The sequence below is a fragment of the Prenolepis imparis genome, unplaced genomic scaffold (genome assembly GCF_030444845.1).
Source record: "Prenolepis imparis isolate NDT839.2.m4 unplaced genomic scaffold, iyPreImpa1.0 SCAF_7, whole genome shotgun sequence".
Taxonomy (NCBI): domain Eukaryota; kingdom Metazoa; phylum Arthropoda; class Insecta; order Hymenoptera; family Formicidae; genus Prenolepis; species Prenolepis imparis.
In genome coordinates, this window is record NW_028141165.1 from 3,278,062 (window position 1) to 3,300,156 (window position 22,095).

At 33.5% G+C, this 22,095-nt stretch overlaps 5 protein-coding genes across 7 annotated transcripts; 3 read left to right on the top strand and 2 right to left on the bottom strand.

Moving 5' to 3' along the window:
* Positions 1-21: 21 nt before the first annotated feature.
* Positions 22-4,438, bottom strand: LOC145938373 (meckelin). The gene is made up of 13 exons (XM_083041918.1): positions 4,202-4,438; positions 3,976-4,137; positions 3,492-3,793; positions 3,144-3,338; positions 2,792-3,043; positions 2,562-2,716; positions 2,313-2,478; positions 1,926-2,210; positions 1,296-1,769; positions 937-1,205; positions 670-850; positions 330-540; positions 22-258 (listed from the first exon to the last, which is right to left on the bottom strand). Exons 1-13 carry the CDS (start codon positions 4,431-4,433, stop codon positions 35-37), a joined length of 3,108 nt encoding a protein of 1,035 aa, XP_082898044.1. The 5' UTR covers positions 4,434-4,438; the 3' UTR covers positions 22-34.
* Positions 4,420-14,661, top strand: LOC145938374 (uncharacterized). Of its 2 annotated transcripts, none has more exons than XM_083041919.1 (3): positions 4,420-4,654; positions 9,571-9,776; positions 12,575-14,661. In XM_083041919.1, exons 2-3 carry the CDS (start codon positions 9,596-9,598, stop codon positions 13,276-13,278), a joined length of 885 nt encoding a protein of 294 aa, XP_082898045.1. In that variant the 5' UTR covers positions 4,420-4,654; positions 9,571-9,595; the 3' UTR covers positions 13,279-14,661. The 2 variants fall into 2 exon arrangements, with proteins under 2 accessions (XP_082898045.1, XP_082898046.1); XM_083041920.1 differs by lacking the exon at positions 4,420-4,654 and adding an exon at positions 6,323-6,638.
* Positions 14,662-14,672: 11 nt separating this feature from the next.
* LOC145938377 (uncharacterized) lies at positions 14,673-16,172 on the top strand. Its single transcript, XM_083041922.1, has 3 exons — positions 14,673-14,807; positions 15,084-15,280; positions 15,496-16,172. Exons 1-3 carry the CDS (start codon positions 14,699-14,701, stop codon positions 15,886-15,888), a joined length of 699 nt encoding a protein of 232 aa, XP_082898048.1. The 5' UTR covers positions 14,673-14,698; the 3' UTR covers positions 15,889-16,172.
* Positions 16,173-16,388: 216 nt separating this feature from the next.
* Fln (flightin) lies at positions 16,389-18,404 on the bottom strand. 2 transcript variants are annotated; one of them, XM_083041928.1, is made up of 3 exons: positions 18,299-18,404; positions 17,144-17,386; positions 16,389-16,841 (listed from the first exon to the last, which is right to left on the bottom strand). In XM_083041928.1, the coding sequence occupies exons 2-3, from the start codon at positions 17,347-17,349 to the stop codon at positions 16,598-16,600; spliced, it is 450 nt and encodes a 149-aa protein (XP_082898054.1). In that variant the 5' UTR covers positions 17,350-17,386; positions 18,299-18,404; the 3' UTR covers positions 16,389-16,597. The 2 variants fall into 2 exon arrangements, with proteins under 2 accessions (XP_082898054.1, XP_082898053.1); XM_083041927.1 differs by having other exon boundaries at positions 18,229-18,370.
* Positions 18,405-20,081: 1,677 nt separating this feature from the next.
* Positions 20,082-22,012, top strand: Beg (malonyl-CoA-acyl carrier protein transacylase beg). Its single transcript, XM_083042310.1, has 2 exons — positions 20,082-21,058; positions 21,251-22,012. Exons 1-2 carry the CDS (start codon positions 20,220-20,222, stop codon positions 21,693-21,695), a joined length of 1,284 nt encoding a protein of 427 aa, XP_082898436.1. The 5' UTR covers positions 20,082-20,219; the 3' UTR covers positions 21,696-22,012.
* Positions 22,013-22,095: the final 83 nt, after the last annotated feature.

The following is a 22,095-nucleotide window of genomic DNA, read 5'->3' on the forward strand; positions in this document are numbered from 1 at the left end:
TAAATTTTCAATATTATTTATAAAATCTTCATGGTTACATTAGGAATCTTTTATCCAGTAACGATTTGTTACACAGATTTCTTTTAATATTACATTTGATAGCTATTAGGAATAATTGCGATACAAGAACTGTCGTTACGCAAGCGAAAATGTAAGAATTGTACATTGCCAAAAGAAAGGCAAATACAGTGATCTCGAATGTCGCCAGTAGCCATTCGTTTCCGTAAAGTATCACTTTGTTGAAGGAATAATTGTTATCTGCAATAAAATTGCCACTAAAAATAATTATATTCATTTTTTCATTATCAGAGATTGATAATTTGCATTACCAATATAGAAGACGGATTTATCTTTGGCATTTACGAAAAGAATATCACATATTTTCTCTAATATATGTTGTTCCTTGATTATATAATCTTCATTTTCCGAATAATGATCCAGAAATTGCATTAGGAACAATCTCACTTTTGATCTGATTTCCGATAATTGTTTCCAATTTTTAGAAGGGGAATTACTCCCTTTTAAAATTCCTATGCTTTCCTGTGAAAAAATACATAATAGATATTAAATGCATAATAATAAATTATCTACAAAATGCACAACATTCTTATGTAAAAAAATAGAAAAACTATCTTTAATTTTTTTTTTTTGTAACAATCTGGAACATACATTATCCTTTTGTCTCATGAATTGATCGTACAAAGATTTAAATGACTGGGTCAATGATACTATAAAAGTCTGATCGGTTGTGCCGGGTACCAGACCTCTGTGTGCGCATAAATTATCTTCCTCCTTTTTCAAATCGCTTATCAGAGTAAGAAGATCAGTGTCCGCGAATCCATGTACCGATCTATCAAAGTAACAAATATTGATTACATCTCTTTCATCATGTTTCATTTTGCAATTGACATCTTTTTTTTTTTTTTTTTTAATTACCTTCCATGGATGTAAAAACCGTAATAATTGTGCGCCATGATGAACATGCTGATGTTCGCGACCGAACATAGGTCTACAAACTTTTGCAGTCTGTTTCTGATGTACCTTTCGTAAAACGTAACGCGGATTAACCATTGTGCGAAATATACGAACGTATATACGAACGTGCAAATCGCATATCGTAAAGTAAAACTATCGTTCGCTTCGGAAGATTTATCCACGGCGGTCGATTCCGGTACAGCCAGCATCCACGATTCCAAGTCGAATATCTAAAATAAGACACGCGAACGTAATATCATTTCACGAAACCTCTCGTGCGACAAACGCGAAAATGTCGTTTAAAATGTCATGTTTAAGACCTGTAAAATACACAGGGTATAAATCGACTGGAGAGCCACGTTTATTTTTCTTCTGGTTTGTAATTTGCACCACTCGTTCGCAACAAAGTAGGTTCTCCAAACGCTGATCGGAAAATTATGCACGTAGCTGTGCTCGTTCGTCTCCCGCAAGGGAGATCTCGCGAGCGAATAGACGGAAGAGAAATCCGGCGTATATTTCTCAATCGAAGAGGACTTTGATGTCTCGCTCGGGCTTGCGTTTCTGTCCGATTCTGTTTTGCGCGATCTTCTCTTTCGCTTGGACGCGATCATGTCCGACGTGATTCTCGAGGATTTGCCTTCACCCCTCGGAAATCTGTTGGAGTATAATTTCCGTAGAGAGGTATGCGGAGAATCGTACTTTGATTCTTTGTGTATCGTCCTCGGTTGTTCCCAGTCGATGAAAAATATATTCAAACCCCAATGTTGATAGACGAATCCTATCATCTCTATAATCTAAGATTTTAAAAAAATATTGCAGATTAATATTATCAAAATTTTATATATTTTATTAAACTGTTTTTATTTTTTTGTCTTTTTTTGCATATAGAATAGAAAAATTTTTTTTTTTTTTTATCAATTTCATGTACATAGAAATATCACGTTACTTACTTTAAAACTGAACGCTATAGTAATGTATGTTCGGATTCTTTTTTCACTGTCTTCATCGGGAAGTAGAATATACGGTACAGTTTGGCCTTTGTAAAAAACAAATAGATATATACACACGCTGATACACACGAAAGTAATCATATTTCCAATCGCGCCCATAGCATAGATTAAGAACCATAATAAAACTGCTATACTGAGATTGCCATTGTAATTCCACTTATAGTAATTCCACGCTTTGATGCTGGAAAATATCAAAGCTATTCCTGTCAGTACTCCAATAGCTATCTAAAAGATATATTTTTTTAAATATAAAAAAAGAAATATAGAGAGAGAATAATGCAATAGAGAGAGAATCGCATTTCTTTAATTGCTATAATTTTTTTTTACCTCAACATTATAATCTATATCGTTATCCTTTAATATAAATGTAACTTTGTAATCTATCACAACATCGGAGTTGTCGAGAAAATCTTGATATGTCAATTCATCGTATTCCACAATCAAAAAGGGCGCAAAGATTTTACCATAATCTTTTCCACTTTGAACGTTCACTCTGAAAAAAAGAAATTTTCATTATTTTCCGATTGTTTATAGAAAGCGTTTTCTATAAACTTTCTATAAATGAAAATTACTTACAAAATAGTCAGAGATTTCATGTATCGAAGCACGGAGAGCTCTGGCGCTTTCGTGAATCTACTGTTCATAAATATTGGTAATGCTTTGAAACCGCTTACATTGTCGACTAAAAAGAACTTTCGAACCAGCTGCTGTCGTAAAACTTCCTTAATATTCTGCAAAGAAATATATTTAAAAACCTTTGGTTATTATTATAATTATTATTAAAATGTAATGTATTATAATTTTACCTGATCTGCCGATTTAATAATCACGGGCAATGCATGTATAAAAGATTTATTGTCCTCTTTAAACACTAAATAAGGAGACAGTAATTCTATTTGTGCGTTCAATAATTCAGCAGCGGTGGTCCTGCATTTCTTCTTGAAATTTACACCAAATCTTACGTTTCTCAAAAGTTGACAAGGCAGAGTCGGTCTGCCTATTGATAAGAATTCGCCATTCAACGCAAATCTTGCGATTGTGAAATCCAGGGTGCTGCTCTAAAAATGTACACAATAAACAATTTTTAAAAAATTATATATATATATATATATATATATATATATAATCGTAAAATATGTGCACATTTATATACTGTACATTATCTTCTTTTTTGAGACTGTATCTCTCGGATATTTTCGTGTTATTCATTATTGCTATGGTGTTCTGTTTACTGTAAAACAACCATACAGGCGCCATAGGTGTATGCATAAAAAACATGCAAGCTATACCGTCACTGTAAAGAGTCAAGGCGCATATATTTGACAAATGTTCACATGCCATTCTATCTTTTTTCTAAAAAAAAGAAAAAAATTATTAAGAGTGTTATAAAATTATTATTATTATATAAATATAATACGCGCGTTAATGATTTATGCACAATATATATAATCATTATTATCACTTTAATATTTTTAAGAAAGTTTAAATCTTTTATATATTGTGTACCTTGCACAGATGCACTGCTATTTGCAATTCGCTTCTCAAATAGTAGCTATCTACGCTTTCGCTTCGAAATTTCATCAAGTATGTGTTTCTGATATCCGGCCAATCTGTCACGTCATCCTTATGTAGACAATAATTTCGTAATCTTATGTGCGTTGCGCTTGGACATACACAATTAACGTGACCGCTATATTCGCGGCTGTCACACGGCAAACATTTGGAACAGTCGGGAGATGGATATGTACCTTGGACGCATGTTACACAAAGTACAGCATCCAGCAGCACGCCATTAATATTTCTGTCCACTGCAAACAATAGGACAAAAATTATAAAATTTATTTGCTGAATAACAAAATAACAGTGAGAGAGAAATACTACTATAACTATCTTCTTTAATTAAAATTATGTCGATCTTAATTTGTGATTTAAAAAAATAAGTTAATTAAAAATAATGAAAGATTAGAAAAAGAGAAATTGTCAAAATTACATTTTATTTGGTTCGTAGAACATTTGCACGTTGCATTTGCGTGCAGGATACAGTCTCCTCCATCGGCGGTCACTGTCATGTTAGCACCGCAGATGGCACAAAGAGGATTTCCGTTCTCGAAACCGATCGTCCTGCTGAATTTGTCGCACACACATCGCAAGCCTAGCAGAGTAAAAATAAAAATTAAATATATAATAATCTCGAGAAAAAATTTTCATGAACTTACGATTCGCGGCTGGTTCGAGATTCTTGCTGGAGTTGCATTGCGAGCAGGACAAGGAAAGTGTATCGAAGTACTCGTCGTACTTACACGAACTTGGTTCCCAGTACTCGAGTACCTCATTATTTACGTTGAACGCGTTCGCAAACGTCGAGAAAAGGATCGCGATCAACGTCAGATGACGATTGCGGCTACTGCTTCGGGTGTAATTCATATTTGTTTGCCATGTGGTCACCATGCCGACGTAAGTATCGGTCACCCGTTATGCGTTGGTTTCCTATCGGGGAACTCTTCAGCTACATGGCCGCAAATCCGAATTACTAGCAGGAGAAGATAGAGGGAGAGCCGCGGGAGAGAGTGGGAAATAATTCGGACGTCGAGACGACGATGTGGGAGTCGCGCCGCTACTTTCGAGGAAACAGCATCCTGAGGGATAACACATCGTGACGATCGTTTTAGGTAAGGGCATCTCGATTTTCGCGCCGCGATTTTCGACTCGAGGAAAAAAAATCGATCGTTTCAATCAATTACCCGGACGCGTAGCACGTGTACAGATCGTCGATAGTGCGCGATCTTCTCCTTTCGAAGATCTGTCGCAAATCTCTATTACAGAGTGTATTATGTCGCAAAAACATCGATATCAGAACGATTTTTCTACGTAAATTTTTTTCCCGTATTTTTATCTCGTATTATTAAAAATTAGTTATCGCAAAAATTAGTGTAAATTCTTGAAATTAAAATATAATTTTCTCTGAAATTAATTTTTTTCGTGCTTTAATCTATTGAACGTATATTCTATTGTGTGCATATATAACAGATTTATCTCTGGCTCTCACAATTGTGATGCAATGGAATGATGTATCGTTTACATAGTGAACGAAATTAACAGCATTCATTGTATGCCATTTGCGTTCGTAATCGGTTGGCATCGTTAATAGAGTGCTACATCACAAGGCATCATTTATCATAATTAAATTATAAATTATAATCATACGATTAGGATGCTCTGCAACTATATATACTTAATCTCATACATACGAAATATTTGCTTCTTTTTTAACAATTGATCAAACAAAATATATCTATATAATTCTCGCGCGAATGTAATTAAGTTAACCAAGCAATAATTAATTATTATTTTGCACAAATCTCATTAACATTACATACTTTTTAAATATTAAAATGCATTTTTTTTTATAATCTTGAAACGCTCATGTGTTTTCTAGAGTGTATAAATGATATTCATAATATCACAAAGTGCAATTAAATCTAATAAAATTAATCAAAATGACATTAATTAATTCAAAACACGACAATATTATGTTACCGGTATTAACACTAGTAATATAAAAGACATCAATAATTAAATAAAAAATAATATTACGTTTAAAAGTGTAGTAACTTATTATCGTGAAACTATGGTGTTGATTATATGCGCGGGCATTATTTGGTAATCGATATCACCGTTTTTAAGTGCCGTCTGTACCAGCTAAATTTGGCGGGCTTACGCAACGAGAGAGAAATAACGCGGTCTGACACCATGAGTGCTGTTTTTACTGACTAAAAATTTGATTTCGTACAATTTTTCGCAAAACGCGTTAAATATATATATATAATATATATAAATTAATAATATATATATATAAATATATATAAATTCTATAAAATTAATAATATACACATATACACGTTGTCAAGTAATAATTAATGCGATATAATAAATATTTTTTGTATATATGCATAATAATATTTTACGTTAACAATTATTTATTAATAATTTATTAATTGTGATTGTACGTTATTTGATAGTTTGCAGATTATTAAATAAGACACACACACACATTTTCATAAAAGTATACGTTTACTTTAATATTATTACTTTGTGCTAAATTTCGATTATGTGAAATTGATAATTAATCGACGCATTTATAGGTAAGACATTTTTAGCATAATTAAATTAATAATGCTATCATAAAATATTGATAGCATTATTGAATAAAAATTAAATATTATTTTCAAATGTTGTGCTTTTAAAATTACGAAAACGTTACATTACAGTACTCTCTATCGCAATTAAAAATTAATAATAGATTTAATATATTTTTTATCAAAAATTATTTATGAGACTATTAAATTTTCATTGCATTGGCAGTCTTTTTCTACGTGATACATATATGGATATTCGATATCTCTTGCACATTGATACAAGAATAAGGCGGCGCAATTGGCGGCGATATATTTAAGTTCACCAGTCTAGGCGAAAATTCGGGGATTGAATAATTTGCATGAGGATCTAGCGGGGTTTTAGTTGCTGAGTCAGAATCTAAAACAGTTGACATTATATCCGCTGTGAGTAACTCATAATCGCATTTGTGCGCGTCGGGCCTGTCGTTGATCTGTTTCACTGCCGCCGACGCTTTCTACACGGTATCGCGTATATAAAGTGAGTTTTAATGAAGAATCCGGGATAATTCATCGCTCGTTATCGTTTCACTAATAACGCGGGCCAAAATCTTTCATGTATTGTCCTGGTTGTCACTTAATAGCGTCGTAATTTCGTTATTATTTGTGTGATCGTAATTTTTAGTCGAAAATGCGGAGTCTTTAACAAACTTAGTCGTTTAGTGTGATTTTACAAATGAAAAAAATATTAATCATTATAGTACTTAAATATAATATATATAATAAATACAGTATTTTGATATATTTATTATAATTTAATATAAAAATTTGTCTCTGAGCATATTTTTTTATATTAAGTTATATATACCTAAATACTGTAATTAAATTATATTTAATAAAATCCAAGAATTTACTATGCCTTTCAATTTGTAAATGTCTGTAATGCAGTCTAATCAATTTATTTCTATTTCTATACTTATATATATATTGTTGTTTGCAATCGCGTATGTTATGCCATATTTTATTTTTAGTGTTCTTTACATGTTTGTCTTTGGCAAAGAGTTTATTAAATTATTAAATTTAATTTTTTATAATATTGATTTCCTTAATTTTATATTATTATTATTTGATATATTTATTTTAATATTATACTTATTATTTCGAATCTTAACTTTAAATCTAACTTTAAATCAATGATATGAATTTTTTTCTTAAATATAATATATAGATGTTGTTCTCACATGCTCATGACTTTTCTGAATGATCGCGCGACTTAAAATGTATAAACATGATGGCTATACATCGCGCATAGTAAGATATTAAGGATGCATGAACGAACGATTGAGTAATGAGCCGATACGTTCTAAATCATAGCTACTTTCTTAGCGGACGTAAGCCAGACATGTATGTACATGCCAATTAAGTCGAGCAAATAATTTAATTGAAAGAAGCCGGCTATAACTTGTCGTCTTTTGGCACGTGCAATTCGACGGAAAAGCGTATTTTATCGAGGAAGGATGTACCAGCGTCGATATCATTTTCACTGTTTATTCCGAGCTGTGAATTTATTTCCGACGCGTCGCGAGAGACGTAATGCTTATTTCGAACGACCGTTTATTATTGGATATATTTGTGTCGATGATCCGTGATACCCTCGAGCCAGCAAAAATGCGCATTTCCTTGTGTATTGTACATGTAAATGGATAAATAAATCTGCCGGTGTCTAAGAACCATCATTTATCAAAAGAGTTCCATCGCGCCGCGTTTTCGTCGTGTCGCTTTATAAAGATGTTAAAGTGTTGAAAATTTTCACGGATTAATTTTAAAACTTGCTAATATTCAAAATTGAAAGTCATAGTTTTATACTTATTGTCAAATAAAATTAAATAAGAAAAAAATAAACTTAAACGAGTATATAAATCGAATAGTTTTTATAAGTTCAATTTTATCTTATACCTTTAATTATTTTAAAAAATATATGTACACATTTTTAAAGAGTAAAATGACAAAATATTTACATTTCTTTTTATTCAGCTTGGATCTTTTTTTCTGAAATCTGCAAGCTAGTTTTAATTAGTTGTAATTACGAACTTGTCATTAAATCTCTTTGTTTAGTCTGACTAACTTTTTGGAACTGTAACAAATTTGATCTCTTCGCTTAAGCGAATACTCGAGCACAAAAAATGAACACTATTAATTTATTTACGGCTATATCTAAGAAATTCTCTATTTAGTATAGCTCCTCGATAATTTAATAGTCAACAAAAATAAATTGGCCGACGTATAGCGCTCTCTCATTAGCCTACATTCGTAATAATATATCTCTTATTCCAATGTGGCTGCAGCCTCACGACTTGAAAATAATTTCGAAACAAAAGATGTGGGCCGAGGCGGTCGAGGAACATTAATCTTCAATCTGAGGTTGAAAATTTACGATGACAAAATTACGACGTTATTGTGTGCGTGTGTGTTTTAATTAAAAATCGATTTAATCAAGAACAAGCAATGTAAGTAGCTCGTGGATCTTGCCACTCTGAGCTCTAATCTCAGAGCTAGAGGCTGAAAACATGATAATTAAAATCACTCGTTTAGATCACGCCTGTGACTCTTACCGCGAACACAGACGCAAAAGTCGGCCCTGAAGAAGGGGAGAGTAGGTGCTCAGGGATTCACGCCTCGTATTCAGGGAGGCTGTGTTAGCCCGGGCCTCGTGTGCGCCGTGCCAGTTCAGTTCACGGGCACCAAATTAGACACGGGCTATTTTCAATCGGCGGTACAGTCGCTCGCTCCAGTTTGCCGACGATGACTAGCTAAACGCTAAACCATCAAGAGAGAATTCATCGGACTTTTGTTACACGCGGTATAACCTGCGTCTCTTGGAAGCCACGTGGAGAACGGCGAGAGAGGAGCAAGAGAGGATCTCGAATCGGCACGTGTCCTACTCTAGCGGAGTTTGATTTTCAGTATTTTTTAGTTCCACGTGGGTGGGACATAATTGAAACATTCGTCAGAACGTCAGAATTAGAACTTTATATTAAATAATAATACTGCTATACGCGAGATATCAATCCTAGTCGATATTAAATTAATTAATTGGAGTATTTTGGAAATATTCGGTTTAATAGGAAAAGTAATTGTAAAAATATTTTATAAAAAGAATACTTGATAAAAATATGATTGAGCAATAATTAAAAATAATGCAATTTTTTATTGTCCTCTTATAATAACTAGTATAACTTTTTATCGATTCTTTTGTCGGCGATTATCGTATTCATTCTGCATCTAGGTCAATTATTTCATTTAATCTTTCTCATGTTTGCTCTAAAATGTGATTTAACTTTAAAGTGTTCTATTAACCAGAATCGTTTTGAAGATATCATATATATTCCTTCTCTTCTTCTATAAATCTTATCCTCTTCTCCTCGTAATTTCATATACGGAAGATCACAGTGCAGCGTGTGTCTAATTTGCAGATAACAGAAAGACAGCCTAACCGAGATGTCGAGGCCAATCCTTAGCAGGCCGCGCACGTTCATCTACGGCAGCAACTACGACAAGGGCGAGTCTTATTACAAGCCCATGGTCGACCACCTAGACCGGAAGTATAGCTCGCGGCCGTTGTTCCCGGAGCCGAGAAACTCTATAGCCGACGAGATCGCGGCGCGCCATAGCGACATCGGTAACCCGTTCAGTCGTTTTCCGAAGTGGTTTTGAAGGAGTGTTGCAAAAAGACTTGCCAGATCCTCTTCGAGAGATTGTCGATGAGGCTCGCGCTAAATAGATATTCGCTATGCAAATCAAATACTTGAGAGAGAAACTCTTACCCTTCTTCCTTCCTTCCCTTCCATCCTGCCCCCGTCTCGTCCCTATTTCCACGACTCGCATGATCGATCTACTTCGCGGCAAGATATTGTCAATTGTGATTACTCGATTTGACATCGCCTCGATCATCCTCGATCTATTTCGTGATCAGAGGAATCATGATGCAGAGCTTGAGATTAGGATGTGAATGGAGAATCGTTGCCCAGGATTTGTCTCGCCGTTAAGTAAGATCTATATTAATAAAAAGAGATATGATATGAAAAAAACATATAGAAAAAAAATTATTTTATTTAATATTCGCAGATACGTGTATAAAGCAAAGTATTTATCATTTAATTCCAACAGGATTTTCCTGCTGAAATTCTAAATATGTAACATATATTTATTATATATTCAATACAATATACATTAGAAATAAATTTAATACTGGATTCAAAATGAGCATTATTTCTACATCAATAACCAATCTATTAGAGATTAGAGATGAAAATTATAGATAAATTAAAATAGATTGTGATGAAAAGTTATAGCGAGAGATATGTAAATAATGAGACATTTCACAATTTTCTTTTTGAGATAAGATTAAAGCTAGCTGTCCTGGTAATCAACGAACGAGGTCTTCACATTCTAATAGTTTGACTAGATTTTGATGTCATCCTTTTGCGTGCATCGATCTTTATTGTCTTGCCTGCCGTCTATAGTTAGTCTTTTGATCTTGATGTATCTTGTTTGAATAAACGTTTTGTTTCCTAAATTTCCACGTGTCTTTGCGCGAAAACTTTTGATGTGATTATTGTACGTTGGTTGCGCTTGCTGCGACGATCATCTACAAGATCAACTGGTTGCAACGCGCCAGCTTCTCGAGAACCGATTCGTGATTTAGATTCTGACATCGCGAAATTTTACCTTTGCCGTTGATTTCCGAACATTCACATCCATGTACATAGTCACATATATTCACGTCTCACATCGACACAGACACAGTGAGGCGATTTATGATTTATAATTAAGATATTTTACGTGTCCTCTTGAGTAATACATCTGCAATAAGATTGGCAGTCGTCGTCCAATTACCGACGATTAAATTTACGTCTCTATACGTGGTTGCACAGAAATCAATAAATTATGAGTTCTGAAAAATAGAGTTCCTGGATCTCGATCTTACAGGATGTCCTAGAAAAAAAAGAAAGAAACAGTTTACCAGGGCACTCTGTCATTACAGAAAATTTTTCTCTTCAGTCATAATTCGTGATTGACTTGTATTTTTTTTTTGTTTACATTGTTAAGAATTGTTTAAAGATTAAGAATCATAAGATATTCTTTTATATAGGCTTAAAAATTGAAAACATTTAAAAGTAGCAAGATAAAAGATAGATAAGTATTTGATAATCTTACAAAATCTAAATAATTAAACTATATCTCTAATTTTTTCTGCTGAGGAGAAAACACAAATGCAATGTTACCTGTCACAACTATGTACTTATCTGGGACACTCTGTACGTTCCTAATGATCGCAGATGGTGTAACGCGGAGGATGAAGATGAGTGTTGTGCTTGACGTTAGATGCAACTAGTTTATTAGCATAGTCATATTAATGGTATTTTGTAGATGTGCCAGATTGTTAATGCGATGCGCATCCAAATTTATTTTTGCTCAAATGACGCTAAAAATAAGTGCAACCTGCGGTATAAAATTTACTTGGCCGAAGACGAATCATTGTAAGTAGAGAAGTATGTAATGTAATCGGTGTGCTTATCTCTCATAATATTATATTTTACAAACAATAATTTCACAGATAATAGTAATGGCAATTTCAATTTTATGTATAATATTTATATATATTTTACATAATATTGTATTTTGCAAAATTAAATAGTTAAAATTATTTCATAATTTTTTTATTACACATAAATGGTACATGTGTAGGTTGCTCATAAATATATATATATATATATATATATATATATATCTTTTATATATTTTATATTATTTAAAAACTTGTCAATATTTTTTATAATTTTTATATTACTGCAAATTGTTATTATTATTATGATTAATGTATTTTCATTACTGTTGCATCTAATGTCAAGTTATATTTTAGAATTCTAAGCTAAATTATAACCAGTGCTGGAAATAAAATTTTGCAGAAGAAAATTGGATTAAGTCGAATGATTTATATCTCGATATTTACCTATCGCATATAATGTGAAACATATGATATTTTAAATAAAAACATTTCAAATGAAATATTGTTTTACCTGCACCCTCCCTCAGTACCACCACTGGTTATAATTCATTACATCCTAAGAACACAGTAAAAATAAAATACTTCAATTTTATGATATCTTGATAGAGACATAGAGACATATTTATTAATGATAATGAATATATTTTTAGATTGCGCAATTTATAGCTGACTTGATTGAATCGCGCGACCTTGCGAGGTTCTCCATCTTTTCCTCCTCCATCACCATGAATATCTCTCATCAATCTTTCACCATCTTTCACCTGAAATCGTTGACGCAACTTCGATCGTTTGATACTGCTTCTCGGCGACATGCCCATCGTCATTCATCACCGTCCATCATCGCTCATTATCGTCCGTCTCCACTCACACAACAAGTCAACGCTCTTTTCTGATATCCATTTTTGCAGGCACGCGCGACCTCTCCGGTTCCCGCGCCGGTTCCCGCGACCCTGACCTCGACCTCGACCCCCGTACCCGCGCCTCCCAACTTCCGCACTTAACCGATCCCCTGCTAGTCCCCGATGACGAGGACACCGTCTACGACAGCCGTGGACAGCGCATATCGGCGCGTCGCAGGATGGGCGACGAGTTCGCGGACGAGATGACGGCGACGACCCGCCGTTTGCGAGCCCGAGTAGCGGCCATGAACATGGAGGACGAGCTCGAGGCTTCGACCGCCGCGAATCAGGCCAAAAGAAGCGCCGCCGATCTTCTGGAGAACGCGATAACCACCAGGAAGGGCGCCAAGACGGCGATCGAGGAAGCCGAAAGCAGTTTCAAGAGGCGCTCAAAGCTCTTCGACGAGATCGAACGCGGCGACGAGGGTAAGCCCTTGTTCGGCAGGTGGACCAAGCTGATCAACGAGGACGACGATCCGATACCGGCCAGCGCAGCCGCCAGCCGAGCCAAGCAGACGAAGGCGCGCCTTCATGATCTCGAGTCCGAGATGGAGGAGATCGCCGATAGACAAGCCAAGAGGGAACGCAGAGCGGCGGCTCTCAGGGCTTTGGTCAACGAAACCGCGGATGCTGATGTCGTTCAACAGTCGACCGTCAGTAAGAAGGTGTCAGTGCGCAGTGCCGAACGGGCGGAAAAGCACGTCCGTTTCTAGATATGAATCTTGCGATCTACTTTAATTATTTTCACGACAGTCTTTTACAGTCGTACAGATATAAATATTGTACCCTGAAGAGTTCTGTTTTGTGATCCGTGTGGAAGAGAGAGATCCGATTTTAATATATTTGTTGATTATAATATATATTTGTCGTGGTTATCATATAGAGAGAGATTGCTAATTTTTTGAAAAATGCAGCTGAAATAGAAGCAATTTTTTCAATTTAAATGTTAAATGCTCTTATTTTAATCTGAAATATGCAAAAAGGACAATTTTATCGTTTGTTAAATTGTTCTTCAAATAATTAAATTAGATGTGTCAAATAAAGTTTAAATTATATTCGATTATAATATCCATATATGTAGTATATATATATATATATATATATATATATATATATATATATGGATATATATTTTGCAATAATGTTTTTAATTAAACTTTTTAGCTATCTCAATTGCAATGCAATGTTACGATTGTAATTCGATTTGCTATAAGACATTGTTGTATTTTATAATATACGAATATAGAATTTTTTTCCAACATATATTATATATACACCATTAAATAACGATCGCGTTTGCGTACTTGGCGGCCGTTGATTTCGTGAAAGGAACGTATGTCAGCATTAATATAATAATACATATTTAATTGACAATATAATATATCTTGACGCTTATACTTTCATGATACAACGCATACGTTCGTTTCGCAGTTCTATAATTATAATTGTATTAATTATGCGAGGTACATCTTTCGAAAATATATTTAATTTCATAATTTTTTCCTCTATAACAATTAAATGGTTTAAAATAAAAACTATATATGCAGCTTTACTAATCATCACAAATTAAATTATTTTTTATTCACTGGAAACTATTTTTTCGATTCTAATTGAGATTTACAAGTTCTATTTTTATTTAAATTATTTTTAGTCTGAATTGTGATTATATAAAATTCGACGAATGAGTTTTGTTGATGTTGCATCAATTATATTACTCAAGATTTAATATGTATATATTTTCGGACGATATCTCTCGCATCGTGATAATTTTTCGCTTCTCTGCTCCTCGATCTGTGATTCGAGAGTTCAAGCTGTTGATTGTTCCTAATGAAAAAGAGACACATTTTAGAAAATCTATATTCTCATATTAAATATACTACTATATATAGATACAAGAATCATATTCTGTCATAACTGCTCCGAAACATTGTTGTTTTCAAAGAACTATTTTTCGGGAAGCAAATTTTGTAAAGCAAACTTTTAAAAACACATTTTTCGAAAAAAAACATAATCTACAAAACTTTTACCGGATTCAACATACATATATGTATATTTCATCTTTCTTATTTATGAATAAATCTCGTTTGAAAATCTTTTTCGAGAAGCATATTGGTATACTTAACCGAATGACACATGTGTGTATCACAAATTTTTCCACGTCTCCTTTATTCATTGTATATCTTGTTGTTTTCCCTTTTTTCCGCATGCAGACCTCTCACTAGTTGTACAGAAAAACTTGCAGGTAAGAATTTATTTTTGATAGATACAATTAATTCTTGAAAATTATATATATAATATTTTTTAGATTTATATAATAAATTCATCTAACACTTTTTCACTAAAATTTGTTTATATATAGCATAATTAGAGACTTTACATATAAATTATTATAAGTAAATCATATATTTATTACTTATTTTTAACTTGAAGAGGTGCACAATAAATTATTTTTATCTTAACACTATTATTATTATCTTAACAATGCAATAATTCTAACACGAGTCTACCAACATTTTAGGTTCCCGTAATCTATCAGGAAATCGTGAAGATTTCTATGACGAGCTGGATTTCCTGATCGACGGACGTGGTCGACCCATTCAAGAATATCCTTACGGGGATGATTTTGTAATAAATCATCGACGTATTAAAGAACGCGCCGCTGCCGCATTCGAGGAAGATATGGCAGAATTGAGACGCAAGAGACGGGATATGCAGGTTGAATTAGACGAAAAAATAGATCAATAATTTGCAATTAAATTTAAAAAAAAAAATTGGCTGAAGCGTATTCGTGCGAAAGATCAATTTATTATACTTTAGATTTTAGATCATATAACTGTATATCTATATAACTATAGATCAGGCAACGAAGTAAGGATATGGTTTACTTTATAAAAATTTTTATTATATCTAGGGGACTCACTTTGTTGCAGGATCGCTTCTTTGACGTGATCGATCTGAACGCTGAAATTGAAAAGGCCAAGAACACGCTGGAGGCGGCCGATATTGTGTTTCAGCGACACGCGACAAAGTTCGATAATCAAAGCAATGAAGATGAACAGTCGATGTCGCTGGCACAGAAACTTGATAGATCGCGCAAGATTGCCAATATGGAGCTCGTGCCAGAGAAGTCGAAGAAGCCCAAGACCTTCCTGATGAAGTGGTCCAAAGTGCCGATCGAGAAGCCGGAAGCTGGCCAAACAGGCAGACAGCGCAGGATCAACTCGCTGATTGATACCAGTGAAATTGGTGATCCGCTGGATACTCTCGTGATGCAGCCGATGAAACGGAAATTGTTAAAGAGGAAGAAAAGTGTTTCGTTTTAAGAGCCGAATCTGCTCTTTATCGAGTATTATATATAAAATGTCTAAAATTTATCAAGAGATATTTTAGAGAGAAGTTTTCTTGGAATTTAAAAAATCTTTTTCAATATATATATATATATAGTAGATATATCCTCAAGTTAATAAAAAACTATGATATTTTTTGATAAAGAATATGTATACATTTTTTTTTCGTGACTGAAAAAACTTCTCCTAGAAGAATTAAAATTGATTATCAAGTATTAGTTGAAAAGAAAGATATAATAACGCAATAGAAATCCGAAAAAGCAATCTTTTTGATGTTTAAAATGTTTACAATGCCGATTTCTAATAGTCAACACATGCATATACCAAATTAATATACAAATATACAATATATCATTATAATTATGCATTTTGCTACGATATGTACACAATAACTGCATTTTCAACTTTATCTCAATGTCAATTACAATATTACTGCCAGTGTCATTTTATAGAAAGCATCTAATAAAAATTGCGGAATCGCGAAAATATATAACAAAAAACAATTGTATTATATTAATGTATGTATCTGATTCGATTAGAAAATATATATTAAAACAAAAATATTCATAAATCATATATTCATAAATAGATGCTTCAATCTCTTAATAGATGTATATGAATATGTGAAATTTAAGTTACCTTTTGATTTTCTTAACAACTTTTAATAGAGCAAAAATGAATTTTTTCACAAGATCTTCTGATATTTGAGGCTGTAATAGGCGCGAGTATGATAACTGTAATGTCTGCACGTGAAGTTCATATTGGTGATGTACTTCATGTCGGCCGAACGTTTAAAGCTCTTATCCGTATTTTTCTGATCGTAAGTTCTCAGGGTTCTTTCTGCCCATTCCTGAGCCCTAGGGGTCTCACGAAATAAGCCCTTCTGCCTGTGATTGAGATAATCAATCACATCGTCGTAATAATTCTTCCTATCAAACAAAGAAGAATGTAACAAAATCGGGTTTGAGAGATAATTAATCGATCGTCATCGCGACTTTAAAATTTAATAATTTTAATCCTTGGTATATATGGCAATAAATAAGGCAATTATATATAAATATTTTTCTTATAATATTTAAAATTAAAAATCTCTTTTTTCAAGCAAAGTTTAACTTTTAGTCTACTTAATTTTATCAAGCAATTGCATCGTTTCTAGTTTGATTCAATCTGTATTTCAATGTTCTGACTTAATTTATTAATTTTTTTTTTTATTAATGTACGATCGGCTCACCTATAATCGTAAAGATAGGCGTAGTTGAGGAATAATGGTCGAACCCAATGATGATTGTAATGGGGTGGTTCGAGTTTTAGTAATTGTAGAGCCGGCTTCTCAGGAGTAGCTCCTTCAGCCGGTGCACCTTCACCTGTACCCTCGGCAGCTGCTTCGGGGGGTGCTTCTTCCGACACATCCCATGGCGCAGGTTCGTCGTCCCACATGATAGTTTTGACACAAATTCACTTCAATATTGAGCTTCTGCAAATAAGCATAGTAAGGGTAAACAAGTAAATGCGTGTATAAATATAATAAATCAATTATTCTCAAATTATCACAATCCTTAATTGATTTAATAAATAATTAAAAATTATTTTTTCTTTAAATCTTTCTGGTTCTTTATAATGTTAATTATAAATTTTAATGTCAGAGATTTATTAAATATTTAAAATACTTTCTGATTTCTTTTTATTGTCATTTGAGTATAAGAATCTGACGAGAATCAAACGATTCGATAAATTTAATTTTCAATAGAATATATTTATAGCCGATTATATTTATAGCCATATATACATATATCTACTATATCGTGTGAAGAAACAGGTCATCGTAAGATACAACAAACCATTTGGCTAAAGTATCAATTGGTATTTATGACGAAACTCTAAATGTCATATCAATCTCCGAATTGCATCTTGAGTACACGCAAATATGCAATAAATTCTCTATCTTTTTCTCAATTATAATTCTTATTTTAAACAAGTCAAATAAATCAAAATAATGATGATTTTCAAAATATGAATTCTATATAAAAATATGAATATCTATCTATATAAATAATCGTTTAACTTAAATATCTCCTATGTAAATTCAAATCATAATTCTTTAGAAGAGAGAAAAGAACAAACTTTGAAATATAAAGTCGATAAAAATATGATTGTTACAAAAGATATAATTTTTTTATATAGAAGGTTTCTTTATATTCAAAGTGCCGAAAGAGAGAAAAATCTTAAAGTAAGCGATTTGAAGGCGATCGCACAGAAAATTCCTTTTAAAGATATAATGACGAAAGACAATTTCACTGTATAAAAACTATCGTTCACTTTATATTTTTCTCCGTGATACAGCCGAGGATCTTCCGAAGATGGGATGCTGGGTACTTGCGAGAGATACCTTCTTTTCGATGCACTCGCACGTACTGCAAAAAAAGCAACCCTTCTACGCGCCACGGACTCGCCGCTCTCGCGGACCTTGCGTTGTTTCGCTTTTATTTTAACATCTCGAAACCTTTTGCGCCCCCTTTCGTACCTTCGAAGTGCGCATCCCTATTTCGCCAGAGAGGGGATAATTTGGCACACGATCCAAGACGATCATTGGCGTGAAACTCCTTTTTCTTCGCGTGTGCACACGCATTAATTTGCGTCGACAATTAGCCCGTCTTTGCGTAACTTCATGAACGCGTTGACATTGAAAAGCCAACCATTATTCCCTCGGCTGATGGAAAAGCCAATGTAAATAGATGTTAGAGAATCAAAGAATAAAATAATTATAATTTTCTTCGATGAGTCAAAATCATTTTCCGATGTTTCAGTATTGAGTATTTAATTATTTCTTCACATATAATATTTGTAATGACTTTTTCCCATTATCAGACTTTTATGTAGCAGAACCATGTATAAAATATGTCTAATATATAAAAAAATAAATATTGTTAGCATATTGAAATAAAATAAATGTCAAAATAGATTACACATATATTTGATTATATAATAATTATATACATAATTTGATTAATATATTTCTCATAATTAAAAATTTCTTATTCTCGTTCTTATTCTTTTTAATATTCTGTATAATAACATCATAAAATTTTGATGCACTCGATACATAAGAGACTGCAATAAGAAACTTTATTGTTTGACACACGCTCAATTATTACTATTTATAGATCAATTACTGTGACCTAACTTTAATGATTTGTGTGCATAAAATGATTTCGCAAGAATATCATTGACATCGTACCCTGGTTTACTTACTATATGTGTAATAAACAGAATAAAGTACATAATTGACTTGTAACAATTAAAATTTGTCCTCAATTTGATATCATATTAGATGACTACTATAATGTATACATAGTATCTGATGCATATAAAAGATAAAAGCAACTGATAACTTGTAATAAATAAAGATAAATTTTATTTTTCAAATTTAGATTTAATGTTAGATCTATTCTAAGTTGGATAATTAATCGAAATTATCATTATCAATAAGCTAAATTTGCCTGCGTAAGATTTAAAATTTATTATTAGTAATAAATTTATTTATATCAGAGACTTATTGTTTTTGATAAAACAATCGTGTGTTAACAATATGCTATACACTATACACTGTAAAAACCCTGTAAACTTAGCTTATTACTGCCTCGAAATATTTAACATTTTATAATCTTAACTTTACATTAAATTTTAATTTTTCGAAAGAAATAAAATTATGTAACGCTAATGTGAATCAAGAATTTTTTAATAATCACATACGGAATAAATAATAGAATATGATTGATTGTACATACTCCGAAGAGTACAGCATCAGAAAGAGACGAGTGATACGTAAAAAAGAACACGCAGTCACGCAGAATCGCGCGGCTGATTAAAGCAGATGTGTTCGAATTGATAGAACGCACGTAGAACCGTATAGCCGCGTACTTGCTTAAAGCAGATGTGCCTGAATGCATCGAGCGCGCACAAGCACGGATCGTGCCTGCTTAAAGCAGATATGCCCTTATCAAGCGCGCGAGCAGCTCGCCTAGTCCAGCGCGTGCGCCTGTTTAAAGCAGATGACACCATTCAGAATTTAGTATGGACATGCACCCCAAAGGCTAATTTTACCGACAATAGAGAAAACTATATTAGCTAAGTAGTTTCAACTCTCAAAAATAGATGGGGTTGGATGCGGGGAATTTAATGATGGCCGCTTTCAAACCTCTCTGATAACACATGTGATGAAACATCAAATCATCTGATTCGTATGTAATAATTTGTACATGATACATGAAACGTAATTCAAAACAAATATTAAAAAACAACATGCCAATATGTTTTCGTCAGTAACGATGTTTCAGCGAGCTTTGTTCGGTAAAACACCGCACAGTCTGTCTCGTTTATTAACCTTAAACCGGGTTAGTAAATTCTCCGAATCCGTTTCCTCGAAAGAAGATGACAATGACAGTCCGTCAAATACGGATGAATCGCAAAATAAATCTCCCATAAGCGACATTGAGACTCCCACGGGTGAGGAAAATGTCGCTCGTCTTGTAAAAGAGGCTGCTACTTACAGCGATGCCAAGGACACGAGTTGGGCGACGAGTCCTTATCCCGCCAACGTTCCGACCTCCGTCGAGGAGGACAAAGTCACGAAGCCAAAGATCGATCCGTTGGAGACCAGTATTGTCCTCTTTCCAGGACAGGGCACCATTAAAGTCGGCTCGGTGGAAAAGTACTTGCGCTTCCCGCAGGCGAGAGAGTTGTTCAAAATAGCCAACGAGATTCTGGACTATGATCTACTGAAGTTGTGTCTGAACGGTCCCCAGGAGAAGCTGAACCAGACCCGTTTCAATCAACCGGCCACAGTGCTAACTTCGTTGGCTGCATTGGAGCGGCTTCGCGAGGAGAGACCCAGAGCGTTTGAGACTTGCATAGCGACTGCAGGTTACAGCTTAGGGGAACTGACCGCTCTGATTTTCTCAGGAGTTTTATCCTTCGAAGATGGCATCAGACTGGTCTCTGTCAGAGGCAACGCTATGCAGTACGCATCTGAAAAATCACCTCAAGGAATGCTGTCGGTCTATTGTTCACCAGAAGCTAAATTAGCAGAGGCATGCAAGGATGCTAAGCAGTGGGCACTAGATAATGGTGTAGAGGAACCAGTTTGCCAGTAAGAATTATTTCATGCATTTATAACTTATGCTATTATTACATCATAGGAATCTGATATAAATACTTGAGTTACATTAAATCATAATTTATAGTACTTTAATTAAAATTTGTAATAATTTATAAACAATTGATAAATATAGCATGATTGTATATTGTATACAGATATTATATTCGATATTGCATTTTACAGAGTGGCAATATATTTATATACACAAATGAAGATATTGGGTGGAAATGCTCAGGCCCTCGAATATATTGAAAAGAATGCACAGAAATATAAACTTTCAAAGTTAACGAGGCTACCTGTATCGGGAGCGTTCCACACAAAACTGATGGAACCTGCGCTCAAGTCCTTCGGCAAGATGCTTTACACATTGGAATTAGATAATCCTAGGTGTCAAGTTTATTCGAATTACAAAGCAGTTCCTTATACCAATACAAAAATGATTAAGAAATATTTGCTGCGACAAATGGTATCGCCTGTAAAATGGGAACAGTGTATGCAGTTACTGTATAACAGACCCCCGGGATCAGCCTTTCCGCGAACGTTTGACGTAGGATCAGGAGGAAGAATGGGAACTATCTTGAAGCTAATTAACGCAAAAGCGCACGATCATTGCATATTCGTTAAATAAATTCATTTCTGACTGTAAACACACATAAGAAACCATCAATATACATTATTATTTTGTACATAGCAAACTTTTGTTATAGCATCGGTCCAGTTGTGCCTCTTACATGCAAGAAATAAAGGAGTGGCCGGAATTTTATACAGATATAAGTTTTATCTTACTCAAATGTATAATTTTTTATGAAAATCTCAACAAACAAAATCTTTTCCCAATATTTATGTACAAATTTTATTTATTTTTTTTTTTTATTGAGAAAGTCGATTTGCAATTTTATTTTAATTAATAAAGAGAGGATATATATATATATATATATATACATACATTAGTTTTTTACGATATATTTTACATATCATTTTTGTAATACTATTTACATGCAAATTCTATAAAAATTTTGGATAATCTT

Excerpts from the sequence above, each read along its gene's own strand:
- LOC145938373 (XM_083041918.1), bottom strand. The coding sequence starts at position 4,433 with ATGGTGACCACATGGCAAACAAATATGAATTACACCCGAAGCAGTAGC. Across the intron at positions 2,211-2,312 it reads ATATAGATTATAATGTTGAG|ATAGCTATTGGAGTACTGAC; the intron begins GTAAAAAAAAAT and ends TATATCTTTTAG. Across the intron at positions 851-936 it reads GGTTTTTACATCCATGGAAG|ATCGGTACATGGATTCGCGG; the intron begins GTAATTAAAAAA and ends TTACTTTGATAG.
- LOC145938374 (XM_083041919.1), top strand. The coding sequence starts at position 9,596 with ATGTCGAGGCCAATCCTTAGCAGGCCGCGCACGTTCATCTACGGCAGC. Across the intron at positions 9,777-12,574 it reads GGCGCGCCATAGCGACATCG|GCACGCGCGACCTCTCCGGT; the intron begins GTAACCCGTTCA and ends CCATTTTTGCAG.
- LOC145938377 (XM_083041922.1), top strand. The coding sequence starts at position 14,699 with ATGTGTGTATCACAAATTTTTCCACGTCTCCTTTATTCATTGTATATC. Across the intron at positions 14,808-15,083 it reads TTGTACAGAAAAACTTGCAG|GTTCCCGTAATCTATCAGGA; the intron begins GTAAGAATTTAT and ends CCAACATTTTAG. Across the intron at positions 15,281-15,495 it reads GCAAGAGACGGGATATGCAG|GATCGCTTCTTTGACGTGAT; the intron begins GTTGAATTAGAC and ends ACTTTGTTGCAG.
- Fln (XM_083041928.1), bottom strand. The coding sequence starts at position 17,349 with ATGTGGGACGACGAACCTGCGCCATGGGATGTGTCGGAAGAAGCACCC. Across the intron at positions 16,842-17,143 it reads GCCTATCTTTACGATTATAG|GAAGAATTATTACGACGATG; the intron begins GTGAGCCGATCG and ends TTTGTTTGATAG.
- Beg (XM_083042310.1), top strand. The coding sequence starts at position 20,220 with ATGTTTTCGTCAGTAACGATGTTTCAGCGAGCTTTGTTCGGTAAAACA. Across the intron at positions 21,059-21,250 it reads GTAGAGGAACCAGTTTGCCA|AGTGGCAATATATTTATATA; the intron begins GTAAGAATTATT and ends TGCATTTTACAG.